The sequence below is a fragment of the Prunus persica genome, chromosome G1, assembly GCF_000346465.2.
Source record: "Prunus persica cultivar Lovell chromosome G1, Prunus_persica_NCBIv2, whole genome shotgun sequence".
Classification (NCBI taxonomy): Eukaryota; Viridiplantae; Streptophyta; class Magnoliopsida; order Rosales; family Rosaceae; genus Prunus; species Prunus persica.
Window position 1 is genome coordinate 47,797,189 of NC_034009.1, and position 21,773 is coordinate 47,818,961.

Consider the following 21,773-nt stretch of genomic DNA (forward strand, 5'->3'; position numbering starts at 1 on the left):
AATAATCATGTCGTCAACATAGATTACTAAAGTTGTTACCTTTCCTTTCTGATGTTTCAAGAACAAAGTATGATATGAGTTACTATGTCTGAAACCATTGTTCTTTATTGCCATGGTGAACCGTCTAAACCATGCACGTGGTGACTGTTTCAATCCATACAACGCCTTTCGTAATTTACATACTGTTCCAATCTTAGTAGTACTATCTAGGAGGAATGTCCATATACACCTCCTCCGTGAGTTCTCCATGTAGGAATGCATTCTTTACATCAAACTGGTGTAGTGACCAGTCCAAATTAGCTGCGAGGGACAATAAGACTCTGACTGTATTCAATTTTGCAACTGGTGCAAAGGTTTCTTCATAATCTACACCATAAGTCTGTGTGCACCTTTTCGCCACAAGTCTTGCTGTGTATTGCTCGATAGATCCATCATCATTGTGTTTTATGGTAAACACTCATCTACATCGGACAGTCTTTTTTTTCCATGGTAAATTTTCCAGTGTCCAAGTCTAATTCTTCTCAATAGCTTTCATCTATTCTTTTATAGCTTGAACCCACTTAAGATCTTTAAATGCTTTAGCAACCTTGGTTGGCATATGAATAGCAGACAACTGATGCACAAAGGCCTTGAGTGGTTCATACAGCTTCTCAGTAGTTACATGATTCGCAATTGGATACTTTGATGTCTTGCCAATATCAGGTGAATAATGATTTGGTGTCTTTTCACGATTCTGCCTGAAAGGTAATTGGTATCAAATAGATTTATCCTTTAAATTCACAAGTGTAGTAGAAGTAGTTACCTCAAGGATATTCTCAGGAGATTGGTCTATTGGTACTGTTAAGTTAAAGAGGGGTCTTCATCTTGTTGTTCTGTATTGTTTGTGGGTGTGAGACTTGAATCAGAAACATCTTTGCAAAGATCATGTGGGCAATTGTTTGCTTTTGGCAGAGAGTAATCACGTGCTCCAGACTCGGGACGATCGATCATTTCTGTATATTGGATAATTTCTTCGTTTTCCAAGTTGCTCCAATTCTGCTCTTCACTTCGTATTCTCCATGAAGCGTAGAATTGGATGATGGGTCATGGAAGAACATCTCAGATTACAGAAAGGTCATATCCAAAGTGACATAGGTACATCAGGTAGGAGGGTGATAACAGCAGTAGCCCTTCTGATGAGTAGCATAACCCACAAAAACACAACAAAGCGCACAGGGATTAAGTTTGCTAGGTTGATTTTTGCAGAGATGAATGAAAGCCACACATCCAAAGATTCGGGGTGTGAGTACCAAAACAGAGGGCAGGGGCCCGTGTTGCGTAAGCACTTGTAAGGAAGTTTTAAATGTCAATACACTAGAAGGCATGCGGTTGATGAGGTGAATTGCGGTGACAATAGCATCATCCTAGTAATGGTGGGGAACATGAGTGTCAATCAGAAGTGCTCGGGCGGTTTTAAGAAGATGTCGATTCTTTCGTTCAGCAACACCATTTTGTTGTGGTGTCTGAGGACAAGTCGTCTCATGGATAATTCCATGTTGTAGAAGAACTGAAAACAGAAAAACACTTCATTTTTATTCTTCAGCAAATAAAGCCATGTCATCCGTGTATAATCATCTACGAATGTAACAAACCATTGAATGCCAGAATGAGCAGTGATAGGTGAAGGTCCCCATACATCAGAGTGAATTAACATAAACAGAGTAGTATATTCGTTAGTACTCAACAGATAGGGCACATTAGGAGTAGGCATTCAAATGGACCGAAAAAACAAAAAAAAAATCAAGTTGACTAAAAAGTCAACAACCGATCAAAAAATCAAACCGAACCAGTTCCAATTTCGATTCCATACCTCTAAAACCCGAACTGGACCAGCTTTAATATAATTAATTTTTAATTTTTAATTTTTATAAATACATTGGGCCTTATTTTACCTCAACCTTCCACTCTCAGCTTGAAGCCCAAAGAATTGGGCCTAAACCTATCATCTATATCTCAAGCCCAACACCTTATATTTTTAATTTTTTTAGTAGCCCACCTTGTTTGGGCCTAAAATTTGGCACGCCAAAGTTCAAAAGACAGGCCCATGGTGAAATTACCTGCCCAGCCCAAAAACTTGAGGGTAACAAAATTAGGATCCAGACAGGTTGGGCTTCAGGCCAGGATGTCAAGAACAAAAAAACCGGGCCCAAGAAAGATCAACATGGAAACTATCACTTGGGCTTCAAGGATCAGCCCATAAATTTTGTTGGGTTCAAACCCAAGGGAATTAAAAACACACCCACGTGATTGCCTCAGCTTTGAAAAGTCAGCAATTTCAACTAAGTTAAAAATATGAGAGGGACATCTCTGAAACACTGCCAGCAGAAGATCAAAACCCATCTGTGATCGGAGATTCTACTCCAAAAAGCAATACACCATCTTCCAAGGAATTCACGGGTCACGCTTTCTAAATTAGAACGGGAAACAGGGAGCTGTTCAGAAAATACAAAAGAAAAACCAACCGCCATAAAAAGCCCACACATACGGTGGCGTTGGTTGAAATAGAAAGCTGCCACCCAGGTAACCAGGGAAGGGACTGCTTTAGGAGGTAACTACTGAGAGCCTATCTGCCATGATTGATAAAAATCCTTTTTTACTTTACATTATAGGAGATCTTTTTACCGCCCATTATTTAAATTTGAAACCACCTCCCCAAGAGGGTCTCTTATAAAAACAAAAGTAGGCAAGGAAGGAAAGGACACTCAATTCATCAATCAATCAAAAAAAATAAACAACAAGAAAACAACCAAAAGCTCACTTGGATTCCAAGAGAAACCAACTTTAGATCAGAATTCCAAAGTTCAGACTTAGAAAATAAGTCTTCTAAAAACGAGATCTCTCTCGTTACAAATTTGGTTCAGCAAAAGCCGAGGCAAGCAGAATTTGAGTCTTCACAAACGTGGAGACCTCAGCGAACTTATGAAGAGTCCTGCTCAAGCAAAACAACGCTCGTAGTGCAATCCCTAGCCCACTAGGCCCTCGAGAACAGCCACTTCTGCCCCTTCAAACTGAAGAAGCTGCAGTTCTGCCTACTAAAAGGCCTCATGAAGCGTGAAGTAAACATAAAGCTCTGCCAAAATTGAACTTTGGTATCGATTTATAGCTCAGCCTAGCATCTGAAGTCACGAAGCAGTACGGACCAACCCAGGCGCGTCCAGTCTAGCCCAAACCAGAGCCTTCTATCCAGCAGAAACGGAGTTCCGGCCGTCTTTTAACCTTCCTAGCGTCGATATGCATATTTATTGTTTTGTAAAAGGCAGTTCTGCCTAAAAAAGCCCAACTTCTATCAAATATTTCTGGCCAGAACAGCCATTTGATACTGAGATAAAATTATGAAAGTCCTCACCAGTCTGAAGCAAGAAAAGAACTTACTTGGGAGATATTCCTCACCCAAATTCACAATCATTTGTTTTAGAAGTCAGTAACTTGGGGCGCAAGTTATCCACTCTAAAAGAAGTCTGCTAGGATTTACATTGCTAGCAGTGGCACGCTCACACACCAAAGAAAGCTGACTTGTCGACCAACAAATGGTCTCCAAGCCAGTGGGGAACTTTGCCCTTCCATCTCAGGAGTAGACAACGAAAACGGGTGAACACACCTTTTTTAATTAATATTACCTTAGCCAAATTCAAACCCTAGCCTCTCTCTCTCTCTCCCTTTTTCTTTTTTCTTCTCTCTTTCTCTCCTGAAGAAAACCTAGCCTCAACTTCTTCTTCTCTTCTTCTCATTTTCCTCTCCTCTCATCTCTATCTGATTTATCTTTTTGTTTCTTACTCTCCTTTGGTGCATCGATTGGATCTGTTTTGCTAGATAGTTTTTTTTGGGTATCTTTTAAGGTTCAGATATGGTTTTTCTTGTACTGATTCGTCGATTCGCTCTTAGCTCAGCAGCAATGACAGTGACCTTCCTCTTGCTAGATGCTTACTCAGGTTAGTGTCTCAGAGCATATCCATATTTAATCTTAGCAAGATTTTTGTTTTGTTTTCACTGAAATCTGATGTTGGTTTTTTTTTTTTTTTCCTTCAACCATTGCCCTAACAAATGACTTATGAGGTGGTCTTGATGGAGACAAAGGTGATGACTTGCCCCTAAAACTCACCACTAAAGGTGGTCTTGATGGAGACGAAGCACCCAATGGCGAACTCCTCTGCGTTGTTATCTTCCATGGCCATGCCCCTTATTTTTTTTTGTTTTTCCCCAAATTGAAGTGTTTTGATTTGTGATACAAAGCCCTAGTTATTTTCGCTGCACCTGATGTGCTAGTGGGCTTAGTTGGAATTGGCCCAATTCTTAATAATCCAAGCAAGCCTTTGCCTTTATTTGTTTCTTTCAACTTTTTTAATTTGATGGAGAAGATTGAAAAATAAAAAAACTAAGCTATGATTTTTTGTCGGTCCAAACCGAAAAATCGAAACTGAACCAGATCTTAACTGGTATAAGATGACTAAGAATCGGGCAGAATCGGACCATGCCCAGTCCTAGGGCACACGGTGACTCTGGCCAAAATACAAGTGTCACATGTGAAGTCAGAGTCCTTGAAACCTGAGAATAAATATGGTATAAGATGCTTCATATAACTAAAAGACGGATGTCCCAATCGATGGTGTCACAACCAGGTTTGCTTTTGTTTGCTATCAGAGGGATGCGTCACACTGTTAGCCATGCCGAGACTAAAGTCATCTACATAATATAGCCTCCCTCTCTTAGTACCACGACCAAGAATCTCCTTAGTGTGAATATCCTGAAGCAAACAAAAACTCGAGTAAATGAGTACACAATAATTCAATTGTTCAGTAAGTTGACTAACAGACATCAATTTATTAGATAAAGATGGAACAAGTAAAGTATTAAACAGTGAGAGAGAGGATGAGAGGGCAACAATATCAGCCTCTATCATAGGATAAGTAACTCCATTGGCATTAGCAATACAAGTTCGTCGGGGTTGTGTAGTATTCATAAAATCATTAGGATCAAACGTCATATGATCAGTTGCATTGAAATCAATTATCCAACTCCTGGAATCAATCTTATTCGAAGTATGGAATCCATAACCAGTACCATTACTAGTCGCATTGCATTTTGTTCGATCTTTGAGAGTAGCCCACAATTTCGGGGTAGTCATGCAATTTAAAACAAGTCTCACGAGTGTGTCTCGGATCACCACAAATGTGTCAGGTCGTTAGTCGGGAAGTCATAACCTATGCAGCGGAAGATGTATATGATACAGGTTTAGTAGGAATCCGGATCAAGATATGAGCCGGAGTCGAAGTCGAAGTCGAATTAGGGATCTGGGTCTGAATCATAGACAAATTTGGTGTCGGTGTAGGGGTCATCATAGGAGTTGGGGTCGGGGTCGTCGTCGTCGTCATAGTTAAGGTCAGGGTCGTCAAAATAGGATCCTGATTCAGGATCAGGCTCGGGGATTCAGGATCAGGTTCGGGGTCAAAGTCTACATCTATAGGAACTAAGCCACCTGGGCACTCAACTCGGCTACAATTGGTTGAGAAGGAAAGGATGAGTCGGTGGTGCTACCTTCATGAGGATTGAAAATAAATTCCAAGATTGCCGCTCTGATGCCATACTAAAATATGAAACCTAATACGAGAATATTTGTTTGTGGGAATTTTCTGTGTATTCTTCTCATTGTAGGAGGTCATATTTATAATACAACAAAACTTGAATGGGCATGTAAAAAATAAATTCATATTTCTATTTACAATAGGAAATCAGGAATTAAAGTAAATCAAATATAATTATAATAGGAATCCTTCGTATGTAAGGAAAGAGAGTCAATAGTCCACAAGTCACGCAAACAGGTGCCACATGTCGTTGCGTTGGAGCCACTTCCTGAGTAGACGACCACCACAATTGCGTTCATGATCATGATGTTCGACTATAACAGCAGATCATTGTAGTGGTAATAATTTGAAGGGAACGACAAAGCTTCTGAGGTTATTCATTTCATCGTGCGTACGTGGTCATGAATGTATTCTTTTGGTTTCTTCCTTCTTGTTGTAATTGCTGAGTAAATAATATCTAACGTTGTGTGATAGAGGGTGTATCATGAATATTTTTTTTTATAGTTAAATATTAAAATGTACTAGGATATACTTAGTTAATTTTAGAGTTCGTTCAACACTTATTTGTGACGAGTTTTAGGGGGTTTTTTTTTAGGGAAATAGCTTAAAATGCCACCATTTTTATAATTTTAACTAAAAATACCACCTCTTCCCAATTTTTTTACAACTACCACCTATAAATACATTTTTATTGTGGAATGATTGTACCCATTTCAGTTTTTCAGAAATTGGATTCTCTCTCAACTCTCTTGGCTCTATCTCTCTCTTCAGCCCTTCTCTCTCCCTCGTGTAACTCTCTCTCTCTCCGACGCAATCGTCTTTCTCCCTCAGCGGTGGCTATTCATCCAAGCTTAACTCAACGGTTCACATCCACGAGGTACTGTTCATCTTCCTTGTCTTTGAAATTTAGGGTTTTTGTGAATTTGGTTTATGGTGTATGGATACCAAACACTTTAATTTGGTTTTGGGTTTCAATTCTTTGTGCCCAAGTACTAATTAATACCAAACACTTTAATTATCACCATGTTCTCAAATTTCAGGCCACAATTAAGTAAGAGAAAATCCATTATTTGTGCGCAGTCAAACCCAAATCCTTTTCTATCTCTCTGCCTCCTCTGGCTCTGTTTCAGAAACCTGGACAATCCATCCTGACGCTGCGTGTGTGATGAACTGCTTGTCATTGTCGCACTTTTCACGCAACCGCCATTTTCAGAACGAAGGGTCGTTTTGTGGCGACGAGTTTTCTGTACAGACCTTGTTCGTGGAAAAGAAAATTGGACCTTTCGTGTGGGGTTAAGTGCATCAACTTAGAATCAACGAGATTCCATATTCAGCTCTGCTGATCTCGAAGCAAAGCCAGCAGCAGCGTCAGCAGGAAGACGACATAGTCTCGTTCACGGAGGAAGTCAGAAGCTGAACCGGTTGTGGAGCTGGCAAAAGATGCCTTCTATGTAGTGCGCAAAGGAGATATTGTTGGTGTTTATAAGAGTTTCGGCGATTGTCAGGCTCAGCTTAGTTCTTCGGTAATTTTACATTTGTCTATTTCTGGGTTAAATGGGTTTAATGTGCTTGAACTTCACTTCACTTCACTCTTTCTTTTTTGTTTGGAATTGTGGTAGATATTTGATCCTCCTGTTAGTGTGTACAAAGGGTACTCTTTGCCTACGGACACGGAAGAATATTCATGTGGACTTACGAATGCCATTTACACAATCGCTGCTGCAGATTTGAAGGACGATATTTTCAGCAAGCTTATGCATTGCCCTTTTCAAGTAAGAGTTCACTTGCTACCTTCTGCAATTCATTTTCCGATTTCGATTTCAAAAAGGCAAACTTTTCACTGTGTGCCATTTGGAATTAAACTCCTAATTAGACTTCCAATGGACCAGTGAGATTTAGGCTTCCAATTTCAACTTCAAAAGTCCCCCTTCCAATTTCAATTTCAAAAGTCCCCATTTTAAATTGAACTCCTAATTGTGCTTCCAATATACCAGTGAGATTTATCATTTATGGCATAGCAGTTGATTGTGCTTGTATCTTGTATTGTAGATTATTTTTTATAATTGTCAGCTCCTTTACATGTTATGGAGTAAGATAAACAATGTACTATGCGCAACAGAGACACTTTTAACTCTGAGGCTGAAGAATGTAATAATTAGTCTGAGCTCAAGCATTTTTGGACGGGTGTTTTTTGAATTAATTTGAGCTGCTTCTTCATGCATCTCGTACTAATTATCTATAGATTGGGGGTATAATTTACTTCTTTTCACTTCAAGATCCAGGATCTTTGCAAGGTGAAGCATCTGTCATGGATGCACTCAAAAAGAGATCCCATGAAGTGCCAGCATCAGATAATTTTGGTGAGTTCATAATCATGGCTATCTCTGAAGTACCCTCATTGGAGAAAAGGAAGAACAATTGTCTTCGAAATGCTATTACTTTCTTATTCCCGACTATCTACCAGTAAAATTTGTTGTATTCTTGAGCGTTTCTATTTCTTTATAGACAATAAAGATACATTATCTCGTGTGTTTCTGGCCATTTTCTATTTTGTTTCTTGTTTTTTCCTATTCAAATGTTCAGCTTATTCTGTATTGTTAATTGTTTGGGTTTGCGTATAATATGATATAACTACAACTTAAAGACGTTGGAGGTTGATTATATTGTGTGCCTTGTGCCTCAGATGCATTTTGATTTTGCTGCCTTAGTTTCTACTTGTTTTAATGCTTTGCAGGAAGTAATTGGTTCATCTTCCTTTTTCAGATGATACATTGAGAAAGCATGTCAAGATAGATCATTCCACTCAATCATTACCCTTAGATTCTGTAAGTTGAATTCGTGGTGGTAATGCCAATGATGTCTGATGATTGGAAAAAAGCTTTTATTTATTTATTTATTTTAAAAGATACTATGTCTTGAAACTGTTAGAGGGCTGCTTGTTAAAGTTAGCAGCACCTCAAGTCCCTTTTTGCTTGATGCTGATTATCTTCAAACTTGTGTATGTGCTGATAGGAATTGGAAAATCCTCTAATCATAATCCATGAGAAGAAAATCTCAAGTATTAATGATGTGGTTAAAGTATTGGAGTTGGTTTTGCAGGTTAGCATTTCTCTGGTTAGGTTCATTAGTTTCTTTGTTTTTACTATGAATTGGTTGACAAACTTTTGCTTCTTTTCAAAAGCAAAGGTATTTGCATTTTGTTATATATTTCAGAACCAAAGTTATAAAAGAAAATGGTTTTCCTCTTTGCTAATTGAGAATCATGTGCAGTTATGATTTCAGATCTGTAGATAACCTGTTGTTGCTGATATTGCTACACGGGAGGAGAACAGAACAACTTGGAAAATGTGCAAGAAGGGAGAGCTAACTCATACAACGAAGAACAAATTGATGAAGTTAAGATCAAATTAGTAGAATTTGTGAGCTCTCCATTATTTATAATTATAGGTAGGAAGTATGTATGTAATAGAGCAAAGATTGGTTGACTATGTAATAACAATTGAATTGTCAAGTTTTATGAAAGAAATAATTTTTGCTCCTTGGGATAGTATTGTTAGGGTTCGGTGGCGATTTATTTTCCATGTCTAAATTGTAGTATGTACTGGATGTGTGTGTATTGTATGTAGATTGACTTAATATTGCTATCTTATTGCATGTGTATTGTACTAATATTGCCTGTGTATTGTATACATATTGTATGCATATTGCCATCGTATTGCATGTATATTGTAATGCTATTGCTATCGTATTGCCATTATATTGCCCTAATATTGCCTCTCTAGTGTATGTATATTGACTACGGCTCATCAATGGGTTTACGGTTTGGGCCATATTGCATTCAAAAAGAAGACGAGGAGGAGAAAGAAACAACGTGCCTTTCAAAAACAGGCAGTCAAGTGCATCATAATTGCATCGTAAGACATTGTAAGAAATTATTTTAAAAAATAATAACAACTAAAAAATAATTTACAAAAAAAAAGAAGGTATGAATAAAGAGACAGAGAGCGAATAAGGGGAGAACGAGGCAGAACGAAGCTAGAAAGAGACAGAGAGAGAGAGCTGCGCTACAGAAAGAGAGCAAAGAGAGAGTTGCACTAGAGAGAGAGAGAGAGCCAAGAGAGAGATAGAGAGCTGCGATAGACAGATACAAAGAGAGAGAGATGTGCCACAGAGAGAGAGCCGAGTGAGCTAAGAGAGAACAAAATTTCTGAACATGTGAAAAATCTGCAATAAGTGGACAATAATTATATTTTTATAGATGATATTGTAATACTATTGCTATCGTATTGTGGTTATATTGCTTTAATATTGCCTCTATAGTGTACATGTATTGGCCTAATATTGCTATTATATCGTATGTCAATGGCCATTTGGTCTAATAACAGTCTCCACTTCGTTGAAAAGTAATCCTGAATTCGAATCTCATGGACACGACAATTGTTATCCATCCTTATATTAGCATGAATTCATGTTGACCTTTGAAATGATAGTTGGAGTTGCACATCGATTCATATTCAAAAGGGAAGTAATTGTCTCCCTCAATGAATCTTCGTTCAAAAGAAGGCAACTATCAAATATTGGGTACAAAAATGCAAGGTCCACAGTAAATTAACTGGCAAATATATAGGTTTGATTTTTGTTTAACCCCAAAACCTCCCTAGGCTACAGCCCACTGTAGCCTTTGTCCTAGTTCCGCTAGTGTATTCTAGGGTTCTTGTAATGATGTATTGACTTTGTCGAAACTATGTTTTCTTCTTTGCCAATCGGTAAATAAGAATTTCATAGCAGCAGAGCAAGAGAGAACACTATCATGCACGCTATCAAATTGCTTTTACTCTGATTACAATGACAATTGAACCTATAATTTTTCTAATACATGAAGCATGATGAAGGTATTGAGATGCAACTCTCCAAGAGGCTTCAATCGGCGGCAGAACGAACATGAGCACACGCCCTTACTTTAGCAACTTAATAACTCATAGCTACTAGCCTCTTTGTGCATCTTTCCATTGTAAATACAGCTATTTCTCTCAACCCTAATACATAATAATGGAAAAGGATGTACAAGTGCCAATCCCCAACTTGTTCATCCACAGAAAATATGTATTGCAAAAAGAACCGTGTAACAGTGCATAAAAATATTGGAAACATAACCATGGAATACATGTGCAATGAGAACCGTTGGTTTCCACAAGCAGAAAACCATTCACAGAGGCTCTAGACTGGTGTCAAAAGAACCAGGGCATACATAATAGGCAGGTATGATTTGACATAAAGAATTTTTCATACCAACTTTGCAAAATCAATCTTGAGAGGCAGCAGTTGGACGAGGACACAACACAACTATCCTAACACCTCTATTGCTGTACCTAGTATCTCATCCCACATTAATATGCTTTTCAACTTTTCCATTACCAAGCACCTACTTTCAGACATCAACTGGGTGAAGACTCAACCCCACAACCAACTGAAAAAGAATGCAGGCAACAGAGTGAGTCAAAGAAGTCTCATATACCCAAAAAAGAAATCATATTATTCATACCAAAGAAACCCCAAACTACCTACCATAAAAGCACACAAGAAATATTTGTTTACCCAGGAATGACTATTGAGAAGAAATAAAACCTCTTAAATGGTAGTAAAATTTCCTGAAGGAAAAAAATAATCCATTGCTTCATGCATCAGTGCCCAAAAGTGGGAGAGCTCCCACATGTGTTCAGCTCTTGAAGGAATACGTATCACACAGAAACACTTCAATGTTAGGTAATATAGAACGAACAAGAATGGGGCTGTAGAAAATTGGGTCAGACTAAAACGTATAAAAAACATAAACCATTGCAACAAATTAGAAAAAATGTCGTGTTATCAATTACCAGCAATTGCATGGAAATTTCTATTTTGTCCTCTAAACAATGTCCGCAATGATGAATGAATCTGCACATTCAGATGCTATATGCAGTGTGAATTTCCATATAATATACAAAGTTAAATAGATTAATTACAATATAACTGAAAGACAGGAATGAGTTTACAACCAAGCTACTATGACTGTACACAAACTGATATAAGTAAAAAAATTTAGTGATAAACGTTACAAAATAATGTTCAAACTTTCAAGGCCTAAACATACAAGGAGACAGAAGAAACATGCAAAAGTATCAGAATAGACTTTAAAAACAGGGTAACAAATAGACATTCAAAACAAGGTAACACATTTGAAAGGCAGATGATCAATCATAAAAAAATATAGTTCAGTCTCAATTAAAAAGGTTTTCAAGCAAACTCATTAGGCAAGTTTACAAATATCCTCATACTCAACAGCTTTAAGAACTCTACCATCATACACACCCTTCTCTATCTGTACCTTAGCGCAAAACTTATCTGTGTCCACTGCCAGCAACTTTGCATTTGATCCTCTGTAAGCCCCATTCACTATCTTCACGAGGCACCCAGTTTGCGGAATCACGGTCTCCAGCTCTGCCTGGTCAACTCTCAAGACGTGCTTGCTTTCAAGCATTTCAATCTCCCCCACATACTTGTCGATCACTTTTCTCACAACCCCTTTTTGCTTATAGTAACCCTTGTCAGCCAATGCTTTACTCATAACTTTAACAATGATTCCTTCACATAACCAATAATCCTTCCTATTAATCCTCTCCTTCTTCTTCTCATCCTCCCTCATCAACTCCTCCAATGCCAAGCTCCCCGCGCCACCACTACTTCCATTTTTCGTCGAATTCTTAACCTTACTCTTGTCATCATCTACCTCATCAAAAACCAATTTCGAGCTCTCCCCTTTTTCTTTCGAACCCAATTTCGAGGACCCAAGTGCAAAACCAATCTTGACCCCACTCTCCACTTTAATCCTATGGATCTCATCTTCTGAACCTTGATCAACCCCATTACCCACGGGCATCGACTGAGCAACCCTCTCAATCTGCTTCTTAATCTCTCTCTCCTGCTTCGCTTCCTCAGCCATATCCGCCCTGAGTCTCTTGTTCTTCAACCTCTCCTTGAAAAGGGTTTCCGAATCTCTATCGATATAAGTAATGAACCAACCCTTTGGCGTCTCCTCAACCTTACACTTACCCGTCCTCCCCAAGTGCTTCACGAACTCGGTTAACGTGGCCCACTCAGTCGAATTCATATGAACATGGTGGCGGTCGTTGATGTACTCGTTGTAGACCACGGTGGCGGCATACGGCTGAACCGGTGGCTTCGTTTCATCAAATCGGGAAAACTTTGCTCGAACTCCTCGGAGTAGCCATCGACTATGCGATTAGAGTTTTCGCCGAAGATCTGCATCTGTCGCTGGTGGCTTTCGCTCATGCAGTGGCATTTGAAGCCGTTTTCGTCTCGACATTGCTTCTGGCACATCTGGCAGTACCATCGAAGCTTCTGAAGTCCCTTGGCCTTGATCCGATTGGCAATTGCCTTTGGGGTTAGGAAGTCGTTCTTCCCCATGATGATTTTACCGCCGAATTACAGAAATATTGGTGTAATTTGAATCAGGATTGGGGTGGTGTTTTGATTGGGGAATTGGCAATCTAAACCCTAGATGACGGAAGGGCTGGACCTGATGAGGGTTTTATTTTTGGGAAATAGCAATAAGGGTACAATAATTTTATATTTATAAGTGATAGTTGTACAAAAATTGGGAAGGAATGGTATTTTTAGTTAAAATTATAAAATGGGTGTCATTTTAAGCTATTTCCCTAAATAAAACTTCGTTACGTGATAAATCTACTTATACAAGATAACTCGTCTGTTCCCACAGGTCACTTGGAGGAAGGACGCCATTGGGAACAACTCCTGTACCCTTTACTCTGTAGGAGATATTTTTGAAAATAGGGCATCTTTCCTTAAAACAGGTCTAGATGGAGCAGAGCCAAAATATAACTGGCAACAAATTTTGCAAGTTGCTGATGGCAAATCAGTGGGGTCGTTGACAAGGTCATTGGGTGCTCTAACATGCACCAAAATATCCAGATGCTAAGCAGCCTCGAGCTCATGGAGATATGATAGGGAAAAGGCACATCAAAGATGGCAACCATCCCCAAGTATCAAAAACAAATTACACCGTGCTTCTCTAGACATGCTGTATTAACCAAATTCTATTTTACTTCCACAAACATTGCATTTAGTAAATATAGGTATATGAGATTTTGTGCTAAGAACAAATTACTATGTAATGAGGAAAAAAGAAAAGAAAGAAAAAAAAATTGTGCTCCATCAGAGTTGTTTCTTTAATCCTCTTCATTGTCAGAACTTGCATATGCTAATCCTAACAAACTTTTGGCTGTAGTTTTCCCTTCAGACTCGCCCTTTATTCTGTGTGACGACGACACATGCACTTTGTCCCTCACTTGGTCATTTTCAGACTCAAGATTTGTCGAAGCACTAACAATCAAATTTGGGTGGGACTGATTACCATCAGATCTGCTTGAAACTTTATGCCGCTTGGGTTTAATTTCGATGACCTTTTTCAGTAGATCTTGCTGTCTGCATTTCAAAAACCAAAAATACACATATATGAGAAGAAGTAGGGAACTTGAACATGTAAATCAGAAAAATCACTGGCTATAGCATGTCAGTTCTATTATTTGGTTTGAAGATAGTCATACCTGATCCCACTCTTTTGCTTGGGCTCAACACGAAGTGGCAAGGGAACCGATGCAGGTGAAGAATCTGCCAGACTTGCAGCTTTGTGTTCATTGGTTAAGGAAGACAAGAGAGAAGAGGGAGAGGAGAGAGATGTAATAATCCAATGTCTGGAACCACATGACAAATATCACCATTCAATCTCACAAATTCTAATGCAACAGTTTCTCATGACATGAGGACAACACCAAGGGAGCTAATAATATTTACCAAGACTGGGAAATATTCAAAATATTATTTCTGAAGTGGTCATTAACATACAGTGTTAATGAAAGTAAGTATATTTATATATGTTAAATGATTAATATGAAGCAAAACATACAGATGATATCACATTAGAATATAAAATAAGTAGGTAACACACACACCCCCTCACCTTAGGGTCTCTCTCGCTTTGCCAACTGAGGGGGCATATGTGTATATTTCCCCAGCAAACATATACTACGAGACAACTTGATAATCTATTTGGGAATGAGCAAACAGGGAGTTACTTAGACAAAAAGTCCTCTAACAGGTGTAAAATACGACCCACTAAGAACAGAAATCAACCCTAAATCATCATCACCTAATGTGCACATGACCACTGAATTAAGTTAGGCGGGACATGACAATTAAGATTAATTGAAAAGAATCACATAGAGGAATAAGATAAACGATGGCATTTAAGTTCTACAGGAATATGCACTAAAATGCTCATAACCAACAACTTACGTGCAGACTATGCATGCAGAGAGGCTAGAAGAAATTTCATGAAAGGATATCTTAAATGCAGCAAATGCTCGCTTCTCAGTGCGACGAAGGAGGCGCTCTGCATCCTCCTCAGCTTCCATCTGCTCCTTGAGATATAGTAGGTCATCACTGTCCAAGGCTGTATACTCAAACTTACAACAGATTGCGATAAAGTAAAGAGCTAAACAAACACAGATTCAGAAAGCAGTTGCCTTGTGCCTGGATACACACACACAAAGCGAGAGAGAGAGAGAGAGAGAGAGAGAGACAGTATACTCAAACTTACAACAGATTGCGATAAAGTAAAGAGCTAAACAAACACAGATTCAGAAAGCAGTTGCCTTGTGCCTGGATACACACAGGCAAAACGAGAGAGAGAGAGAGAGAGAGAGAGAGAGAGAGAGAGAGAGAGAGAGAGAGAGAGGTACCGCCTCGGCCATGAAGGTATCCTCCACGTTCTCCTGCAACCTCTTGCATCTGGCTTGCATCAACCACCCAGTAGAAGAAGCCAAGATCCCTGCCAGGGCATGTTATCAGAAAACTCCCCTCACAGTTTGAAGCAAACAGTCGTAGATGTGAGTGAGGCTCCCCTCGAATATTTGGGTTTACCAATGGGAAAACTGTGCCTTAATAAAGAGCAATGTGAAAGTCAGAGGTTGGCAGGGGCGTGGGGCTATTGAGTAGTGTTGTGGCCACTCAAATATTTGGGTTTACAAATGAGAGGTAATCCGAGATCCGATAGGTTCTGGAATTAAATGATCGAGAACGTTGAGAGGCGTTTGCAGAGCTGGAAAGGAGCTCTCTTGTCAACAGGGGGCAATTTAATTCAAGCAGTTTTGGGAAGTTAACACTAATTCCATGTGTAAGGAAGAAGGTGCAGTCTTTGTGGGCAGGTGTAGGGGAAAACAAAACAACAGGCGTGTCCAAGATAGCTACATGAACAACAGGCCTATCAAGATTACAGCATTCCAATCTAAATAAATAATACAAAAGCTACTCTAAATTCTAACAAAGTAGAAGCCCACAATGACGTGCACAATCGAATCCGATCCCATAACTTCTCAACCTCATCCCCTTTAGCATCCTCAAAAACTCTCCTAGTTCTCTCCCCCCCCAAATCAATTTTCAATGACTAACTAATTCTAGTTGCCCTTACAAATAAAAAGCATAACTGAACACAAAGATGTAGAATAGCTATCATTCATACAAGAGATCTCAGCACTAAGCAACTAACGCAAAATATATTTCATGATACAGAATTTGATAACTGCAATAGCTATCATCTCATATAAGAGATCTCAGCAGCAACAACTAATGCAAAATATATTTCACGATACATAATTTGATAACTGCAATTATATGGATTAAGAGAAATAGGGATCTAGCTGAATAAATGTCCGCTGAATATAAAAAATATTCAGCTAGATCCCTTAAGAGAAATTCAGCTAAATTTTATAAATGTAAAAAATAATAATAATATTAATTTGGGGCTTGAATATTTGTGAGAAAAATGTAGTATTATATGGATTAAGAGAAATAGGGAAATAGTGAATATGAAATGAGAGAAGCATGTTTTAGGTGAGGTTGGATAGTAAGAAAGAATAATATAAAACAAGTACAAGTGCTAATAAATTTTAAAAAAAACAAAAAACAAAAAACAAAAAGAGTTCACAACAAAAGCTGTGGCATGGGTGGTTAGGGTGCTGTCCATCATACAGGAGTGCATGGTTTCGAATCTTGATTAGAACGAATATTTTTCTATCATTTTGGTGAGGAGATTAAGTCGCGATATTATCGAAAATGACCAATTAAAGTGTCTATTGGAAGGAAAATATCGGATCCCGAAATTTTGGCGAAATATCGACGATAAAATCGATAAAAAACCTGATAAATGGATAGTATACTGCTAAAATATTGGCCCTAAAAAAAGCGAAATTATCATCAAAATTGTCGATATTTAAGATTGATTATCATGAATACTATTTTGGACGCTGATAGCAAAAATTTGATGTCAAGCAATGAATTTCCAACATTGCCTAAAAGCTCTGAAGGCCTAAACGTATGAATGCCAGTGGTGGTGGTGGGGAGTGCACAATTTTTGCTCATTTCATCCTAACAATTTTTTACCAAGCGCAGTGTAGAATCCAAAAAATGGAATTGTAATAGTTGAAATGTTTAGCCAATTAGATATCTGAGAAAAAATAGATTACAAATCCCATATATATTAGAATTGAAATTGATTTTTCAAATGAAATTTTATTTCTATCGAAAGAATGCAAAACTTGAATCCTATTATTTCCTTCTTCCAGAAGCTAATCAGCATCAAATAAAAAGAGAAGAAGAAGAAGAAACAAGAAAAAGACGGAAAAAATGCGCTAACCTTGGCAACCATGCGTTGGAATGTGACGTCTTCATCGTCTATCTTATCTTTCCCTTTCCCCCATTTCTTATCTGCCACAATCAATTCAAGAATGATTAATTGATCAAATTAAAACCGGAAAACATTTAACAACAACTTGAGGAAAAAAAAAAAAAAAAACCTTTTGGGTCGGAGAGATTGGTGTACTCTCGAACTTCTCTGCCTGCCATTGCGCTCACTTTAAAAATAAACGATATATGATTATGACAATTTCTTAAAGCGGAAAGTTTCTCTTGATTCAGAAGAGTAAAGCAATAGACTGCATCATAAATAAAACAAGGAAGAAAATTCATAAAGCCGCAGTAATAAGATAATATAAAGATCAATAAAAATTTCAAAATCCAAAAGCAGGAGCTTTCTTTCTTCCTCTCGATTTTTTTTTTTTTTTTTCTTCCAAGTAAATCCATTTTTTTTACTAGCTCTCTTTCTACATATCGAAGATTTGGTCCCATCCACCTTCACATTTCTCAGCCACATCATCATACTTTTCAAAGTGATCCCATACCTCTGATTTTTCTATGGATGATTATCTAGTCCCCGGAAGGAGGTAATTGTGGAAGACCACTCTGTTGAGGTGGTTTTTGGGCTTAAGGTTGGGACTGAATTGGTGTTTGGACTTGAGGTTGGGGAATTGGTATAGTAGGTGACGGTGATGATGTGGATGCAGAAGAAGAACATGCTTCATTACTACTAGGCAAGTGTTCAAATTGTTGTGGATGCGGAACAAGAACATGCGTCATTGCTACTAGGCAAGTGTTCAAATAGGTCCATCTCTCCTTTAATAAAAACAGAAACTAACCAATAAAAACAGACCTAGCATGCAGCATAACCTATTTAACAAAAAGAAACATAAACATAATTAATACAGCAGCAGCAGAAACAGAACCTAGTAGTTTCACAGAACCTAATTTCATAAAACAGAAATTAATTTAGCAAAACAGAACCGCCAAAGACAGAACCAAATAATCACAACAGTATAATTTAACAGAAGAACCTAATTGGTAGCAGCCCTAATTAGTATAATGAAACTAACAGTTCATAATTTCTTTGTCAATTTCAAATAAGCATCACAACACAGCATAACCTAATTGGTAGTAGCCCTAATTCGACAACCCTAAACCCTTAACAGAAAAAATATATCATCACATCAACCTCAACCACCAAATCGACAAGCCTAATTTAAAAGAAAAAAACTATAAATTTAATTTAGAATAAACCCTAAATTCAAAGGAAGATGATGCTCTCATTAAAAAGAGAAACCCACAGAAGAAATCGCAGGAGAGGAATAGATGTTGTCGGCGATCAGAAACTGAGACTTAGAAACAGAGAAAAATCGAGATAAGAAGAGAGCAAAAAGAGAGTTAGCGGAGCAAAGAAGCGACGGGGAAAAAATAGAACAGATAAGAGAGAAAGAAGCTGACCTGCGTGCAGGTCTTGAGGCGGCGCGGTAGCTGATCGACTGAGAGTGAGGGGATCGAAGTAGAGAAAATAGAGAGAGAGGGGTTTCGGCGGAGAAGAGAGAACCTGCGAGAGAGAGAGAGGGAGAGAGAGAGAGAGAGAGGAATGAAAACCTAACCTAACTCGCGCATTGGGCTGATTTGGGTGTAATCTTGTGCTTCCCGACCAATTGTAATCTCTACAAACATCGAATTAAAAACTGCCACATGCATTAAATATAATATCGAATTAAACTTGTGACTGAAATGGCTTTTATTTAATCAATGTATTTTAGGAAAAATAGTATCATTATTGATATCATTGTTATGAACCTAGATATAATGGATGCCTACCATAGCAAATTATACCATACCAAGAAATACCTATCATGATTCACAGAGCTGGTCCTGGGTTTTCTAAGACTTAGGGCAAATTTCTAGAGAGTGCCTTTTTAGACAAATTAAAAACTAAAATTATTATTATTTTTTATCAACAAATTAATTTTATTAGGTAACAATTTTTTATTTTTATAAAAACACGAACAATAACAATAAAACTAATGAACAAAGAATAATAAAATTTGGATTTTGAGCTTTTTTTTCTTCAACTCGAAACTTCAAATTTCCAATTGTGAATAACAAGAATCTCTGTTGAGTTTTTGGCTAAAGCCAATAAAAAGAAAAATAAGTTAACAAAGATGTCTCTTACAAAATTCCTATTATACATCTATTTATAAAAAAGAATGACACAAAGAAAAGACCTTCAAATTGCTAAAGCTTTCCAATGTGTATTGCTGCCACTGCCAGGTCTTTTTTTTTTTTTTGTCTAAGATAAGAACGTTTGTTTGGTTTGTTTTGTTTTTTTTGAGAACTCTTTGTTTCCATATGTTTAGTTTCATTAATTTTTGTTCTTTGAAATATTATATTATATAATTTATATTTAGTTTCCTATATAATCTCAAAGAAGTTTGGTTCTGTCATGATTAATGATTACATCTACTTCCTTCTAGAACACTAACGGTTTTGGATTTTTTTTTTTATATATAAAAAAATGTAAATATATAGACTAAAAAATCATATTTTTGCGCCCCCCACAGTTTTGGGCCTTGGTAGCCCTGGGCCAAGGCCGACTCTGATGATTCACCCCAATGACCCATCATTGTAATTATAAAATATTAGTGAATAGTGTAATCCATATGCCTATAAATACAAAGCATCAAGTATGAATGAAATATAATAGAAGAGAAGAAGGTCACGGTTAAGCTCTTGAGAATTGTTGTTCTACAATTATTTTCTATTCCTCTAAATTCTCTTCACAATCCCCTAGTTTTATAATATGTGTTTACACCATAATGAACCGAGCAGACCCAGCATCAAAGCGACTAGCACCAAGGCAGCCACGCCTTCTCCCATGCCGAAGGAAGACACACTTCCGAGGTGCCAGACACCTGCCGAAGCTCTCAGCTGCCAAACCTAATCTCCAGGACACGTGTCGCCACCACAACGGCTTGCACAAAGTCCCACATTGGAACTTTGTGCAAAGCTCCCACTTTCACTTCCCTATAAATAGGGAACAGTACCAAGGTACGAAAAAACGACTACTCTCCCACTTTTACTGTTACTCTGCCAGAATTACTACTTGTAACTGACTTAGGCATCGGAGAGCCTTCGGCCGGCACCACACCGGTGTCCGAAGCTTAACGATTGCTTCTCCTCTTTTTACCTTCTACAGGTCTCTCCCCAACCCATTTCACCAAGGGCCTCAGCCCTCTTCTCTGCTGAAGACTCAGCACATCTAATCACTAAGTTGGACTCAATATTGGCCGGGCCATTTTGAGCATCAACAGTTTGGCGCCGTCTGTGGGAACTCGACACTTGAATCCCCTCTTTCTCTATCAGCCCAGCTGGCTCCTTCACCCCTCAGGCCCCGTCGCCTCTTCTTCACCCCACATTCTGCTATGCCGACCGAGGATAGCCGCGACACCCAGCACCATACCCCCCGCGATGGTACTTCTAGAAGGAAATCTTCGGAAGATGCCACTCTCCAGGCAGAAGTGGAGCGCCTCCGCGATAGTGTCACTAAAATGTCGGAAAAATACGAGCACCTTCATTGCAAGAACATTGAGCTAGAACATGACTACCGTGTTTTAAAGCGGAACTGGGAAAGGACTCACACCCAGGATGCCCAGCAAGACCTCACCCAGAACGTTGGGCCTACTCAGCCGAACCAGCCGGTACATTCCAGCCACAGTGCCTCGGCCCAAGCTAGGCTCCGCAAGGGTAAAGACCACCTTCATTCGGAGATAACCCAGTCGCGACCCCTTTGCGTTCCCCCACCGAGGGACCGGCCCCATGAACCAGTCAGGATCTATCAAGATTGCAGGGATCGCCTCTCGGACCGTCAGCCAAGGCCGATCCCTATCCCTGTCAACCTCGAAGACCCACGGGTGACACACCTGGGCCCCTCGCCAGCCCCCGTCCGCATACCCGACGAGGAAGGTGTGGGGGACTCGGATACTTGGGACTTTTATAATTCAGAGACCCAGCCAAATTCCCACACCGGGGCGCTGGAAAATTGGGAACAATCCCCAGTCCCTGTCTGCCCCGCCCCTAGGCCTTTGGCGCCTGAAACTCTTCCTCATGCCGACCCGGCCATGAGGCTTCTCTTCGAAAAGGTCCGGCGCCTGGAAAGCGAACAACATCGCAGCCATCAACCCCTATGGGCAAAACCACGACCCGGGCCCTTTACCGAACGATCCTCCACTACCACCAGGAGAAAGATATCCAGCCACTCCGCATCGCTTTCTACACTGGCACGGAGGACCCTCTCACCCACATCCACTCCTTCCAGTCTGCCCTTGGGTGCAAAGGCCTCAATGAAGAAGGCATGTGCCTCCTTTTCCCTTCCCA

General features: G+C 39.1%; 2 protein-coding genes and 1 pseudogene across 18 annotated transcripts; 1 reads left to right on the forward strand and 2 right to left on the reverse strand.

The window, feature by feature from the left end:
• On the forward strand, positions 6,352–9,157 carry LOC18792744. 3 transcript variants are annotated; one of them, XM_020561467.1, is made up of 7 exons: positions 6,352–6,495; positions 6,659–7,141; positions 7,238–7,390; positions 7,895–7,978; positions 8,382–8,443; positions 8,631–8,717; positions 8,889–9,157. In XM_020561467.1, exons 3-7 carry the CDS (start codon positions 7,303–7,305, stop codon positions 8,892–8,894), a joined length of 327 nt encoding a protein of 108 aa, XP_020417056.1. In that variant the 5' UTR covers positions 6,352–6,495; positions 6,659–7,141; positions 7,238–7,302; the 3' UTR covers positions 8,895–9,157. The 3 variants fall into 3 exon arrangements, 2 of the variants coding, with proteins under 2 accessions (XP_020417056.1, XP_020417057.1); XM_020561468.1 differs by having other exon boundaries at positions 6,699–7,141; XR_002271094.1 differs by lacking the exon at positions 7,895–7,978.
• LOC18792416 lies at positions 11,668–13,242 on the reverse strand (annotated as a pseudogene).
• Positions 13,641–19,062, reverse strand: LOC18789620. Of its 15 annotated transcripts, none has more exons than XM_020555842.1 (8): positions 18,849–19,062; positions 17,933–18,257; positions 17,549–17,605; positions 17,389–17,459; positions 15,437–15,485; positions 14,991–15,147; positions 14,243–14,389; positions 13,641–14,120 (listed from the first exon to the last, which is right to left on the reverse strand). In XM_020555842.1, exons 3-8 carry the CDS (start codon positions 17,595–17,597, stop codon positions 13,865–13,867), a joined length of 729 nt encoding a protein of 242 aa, XP_020411431.1. In that variant the 5' UTR covers positions 17,598–17,605; positions 17,933–18,257; positions 18,849–19,062; the 3' UTR covers positions 13,641–13,864. The 15 variants fall into 15 exon arrangements, with proteins under 15 accessions (XP_020411431.1, XP_020411428.1, XP_020411430.1 ...); XM_020555839.1 differs by having other exon boundaries at positions 17,549–17,686; positions 18,849–19,061; XM_020555841.1 differs by lacking the exon at positions 17,933–18,257 and adding an exon at positions 18,692–18,736 and having other exon boundaries at positions 18,849–19,061.